Source organism: Meriones unguiculatus, chromosome 11 (assembly GCF_030254825.1).
Source record: "Meriones unguiculatus strain TT.TT164.6M chromosome 11, Bangor_MerUng_6.1, whole genome shotgun sequence".
Classification (NCBI taxonomy): Eukaryota; Metazoa; Chordata; class Mammalia; order Rodentia; family Muridae; genus Meriones; species Meriones unguiculatus.
The window spans coordinates 41,304,353-41,307,133 of record NC_083359.1 but is presented as its reverse complement, the minus strand read 5'-3'; the positions used below and the strand labels follow the sequence as shown (position 1 = coordinate 41,307,133).

The 2,781-nt window shown below is 48.3% G+C and overlaps 1 protein-coding gene across 1 annotated transcript; it reads right to left on the bottom strand.

The window, feature by feature from the left end:
* Nucleotides 1-484: 484 nt before the first annotated feature.
* Nucleotides 485-1,429, bottom strand: LOC110545969 (olfactory receptor 1361-like). Its single transcript, XM_021632461.1, has one exon. The coding sequence runs from the start codon at nucleotides 1,424-1,426 to the stop codon at nucleotides 485-487; it is 942 nt and encodes a 313-aa protein (XP_021488136.1). The 5' UTR covers nucleotides 1,427-1,429.
* Between the last annotated feature and the right edge of the window lie 1,352 nt (nucleotides 1,430-2,781).

The following is a 2,781-nucleotide window of genomic DNA, read 5'->3' as shown; positions in this document are numbered from 1 at the left end:
CGAGAACAGCAGGCCCATCCACTGCCCTGAAATGGCTGACCTTACGGCTGCTGCTCGGCCAGCCACAGCCCAGTCTTCTAGTGAACTGCTCGAGGCTAGCCGCTCAGAATTATCCCAGCTCAGAAGCCACATTCCTTCCGGATCAGGAATCAATTCCCCATTCCAACAGCACCTGACAGAGCTTTGGGCTTATCATCAGTCCTCTCTAGTGTTGTCCCATTGAGATTCCTTGCCGTTCTCCAAAGCTGCACACACGTGTATATGGTAGATTTTGCCAAGGCGTCGACATGACAATATGAATAAAGATGCTTGTTAAAGATATTTTTTCCTTCTTTTACCTAAAGGGTTTGTATCCTGGGTTTTGCATCCAATGCAGATAGTAGATGCTTTTCTTAAGAAAGACAAGTGCTAAGTTTCAGATAATTGACAGAAACGTGACAAATTCTTAGACTAGTTCCCTCTGTGATGTTTGTCACTTTCAACATTATTGAGTAGATGGAAATTTCATGGAAAGCACTTTCCTTAAAGCTCCTTTCATGTCCCTGTTCCTCAGGCTGTAGATTAAAGGGTTCAGCATGGGGGTCACCACTGTGTACATCACAGCAGATGCCATGTCCTTCACAGATGAGTGAGAGGATGAGGGGTTGAAATACAGGGATATGATGGTGCCATAGAAGAGGCAGACCACAGCCAGGTGGGAGCTGCAGGTGGAGAAGGCTTTCCATCTTCCTCTCGGGGATGAGACCTTCAGGATAGCACCAGCAATAAGGACATAAGAGACGAGGATGCAGACAAATGGGGCTATCATTATCAGCCCTGCGACATAAAGAATCATCAGCTCGTTGAGGCGTGTGTCAGAGCAGGAGAGTTTCAGCAGGGGAGTCACTTCACAGAAGAAGTGGGGGATGATGTTGTCTGCACAGAACGAGAGTCGAGCCATGAGCAGCGTGTGTAACAGGGCATTCAGGGTGGCTACCACCCAGGACCCAAGAACAAGGAGGACGCAGAGCTGAAGGGTCATCCTTGCTGTGTAGTGTAAGGGGTGACAAATGGCCACAAAGCGATCATAGGCCATCACAGCCAGCAAGAAATTGTCCATGTCAGCAAACACACAGAGAAAATACAGCTGCGTGAGACAGCCAGAGAAGGAAATGGCCTGACTCCCGAGGATGTGGTTGGCCAGGACCTTGGGGACAGTGGTGGAGGAGAAGCAGATGTCCACGAAGGACAGGTTGCTGAGGAAGAAGTACATGGGGGTGTGCAGGCGGGAGTCTGTGCCGATGGCCAGGATGATGAGCAGGTTTCCCAGGACGGTGGCCAGGTACATGATGAGGAAGAGCAGGAACAGGAGCTGCTGCTGCTGGGGCTGAGTGGAGAGGCCCAGGAGGAGGAACTCGGAGACGCTGGACTGGTTGGTGCCTCTCATGAGTGTGAGCCCAGCTACAAAGAAGAGAACCAGAAATGTTTGCTTTGAATTCAACAAATCGTACTACAGACATTGCCATATTAAACAAAAAACAAGAAACCTGCAATAGGGCTGGGGAGATGTTTCAACAATAAAATGCCTAGCTCATTTTCCAGAGGAACTAGGTTCAATTCCCAGCACCCATAGGGTGGCTAGCAACAGTGTGTAACACCCGTCCCGGTGATCTGTTGCCCTCTTCTGGTCTCTGTGGGCACTGCACCATTTGGTCTACATACATTCAGGTAAAGCACCCACAGATATAAGATAAAAATAAATTGTGTGTGTGTGTGTGTGTGTGTGTGTGTGTGCGCACGCGTGTGTATTTTCTTTTTTTTAAGAACGCCTGGATTAGGTTTGCTGGGTCTGGATCTACCCTCAGTGCTCACACTCTCAACTTCCTACTCTAGGTCCTAGATGGTTCTGGTCCCATCAGATTCCCCTTTGTGCCTTGCTGAATACAACATAAAATATGCATGCAGGAGCTGCAGGATGCTTCAGTGGGTAAAGGGGTTTACTGAGCAAACCTGACAACTTGTGTTTGACCCCAGAACACCGGAACGAGAAAAGCAGCTCTACAGAACCCTTGTCTTCACGTGTACACATTATAGCATGCGTACCACACACAATAATACATACGTTGTCTTAACGCAGGCACGGGTGGCCCTTCCCTGGAATCCCATACATCCCTGTTAACTGTCCCTGCCTTTCCTCCAGTTATTTAGCAGCTCATAGAAGAAAAAGGAAACACAGTAGGGGCCAAAGAGATGGCTCAGCATGTAAAACCTTTTTGTTCCAAGCCTGATGACCTGAGTCCAAGCCCTCAGGATTCCACCCGGTAGAAGGAGAAAAAGAATCCCCTGAAAGTTTTCCTCTGACCTCCACATTTGCTGTACACACACACACACACACACACACACACACACACACACATGAACTTTCAAACCATTTAATGAGAAATAGCTAATTACTGTTGTGTTCAACTCAAATTCAGCCTCATGGGCTTACCAAAATGTTGCTATTGGTTCTTTAACATGAAGAAGTGAGCATAAGTTTTTTGGTAAAGAAATTAGCATCCGTGATCACAATACCTGATAAATGTCAGTGCTGTAACTGGCCCATGTTCTCAGCGTTGCTTGGTGCCTTGGAGGGCAATGGTGTCTTTGGTCTACAGTTGGGAAGGGTCAGAATCCTAGGAGGGCTCTTAGCAGGTGAAGAAGTGGGCGATCTCCATCCTAGTCCTGCGTACTGCGAGGAGGTTTGGGGACTCAGGAAGGTATTTACTGCAGCGTCCTTCCCACTGGGCTGGACTCCCTGAG

Coding starts and splice junctions, on each gene's coding strand:
- LOC110545969 (XM_021632461.1), bottom strand. CDS start 1,426: ATGAGAGGCACCAACCAGTCCAGCGTCTCCGAGTTCCTCCTCCTGGGC.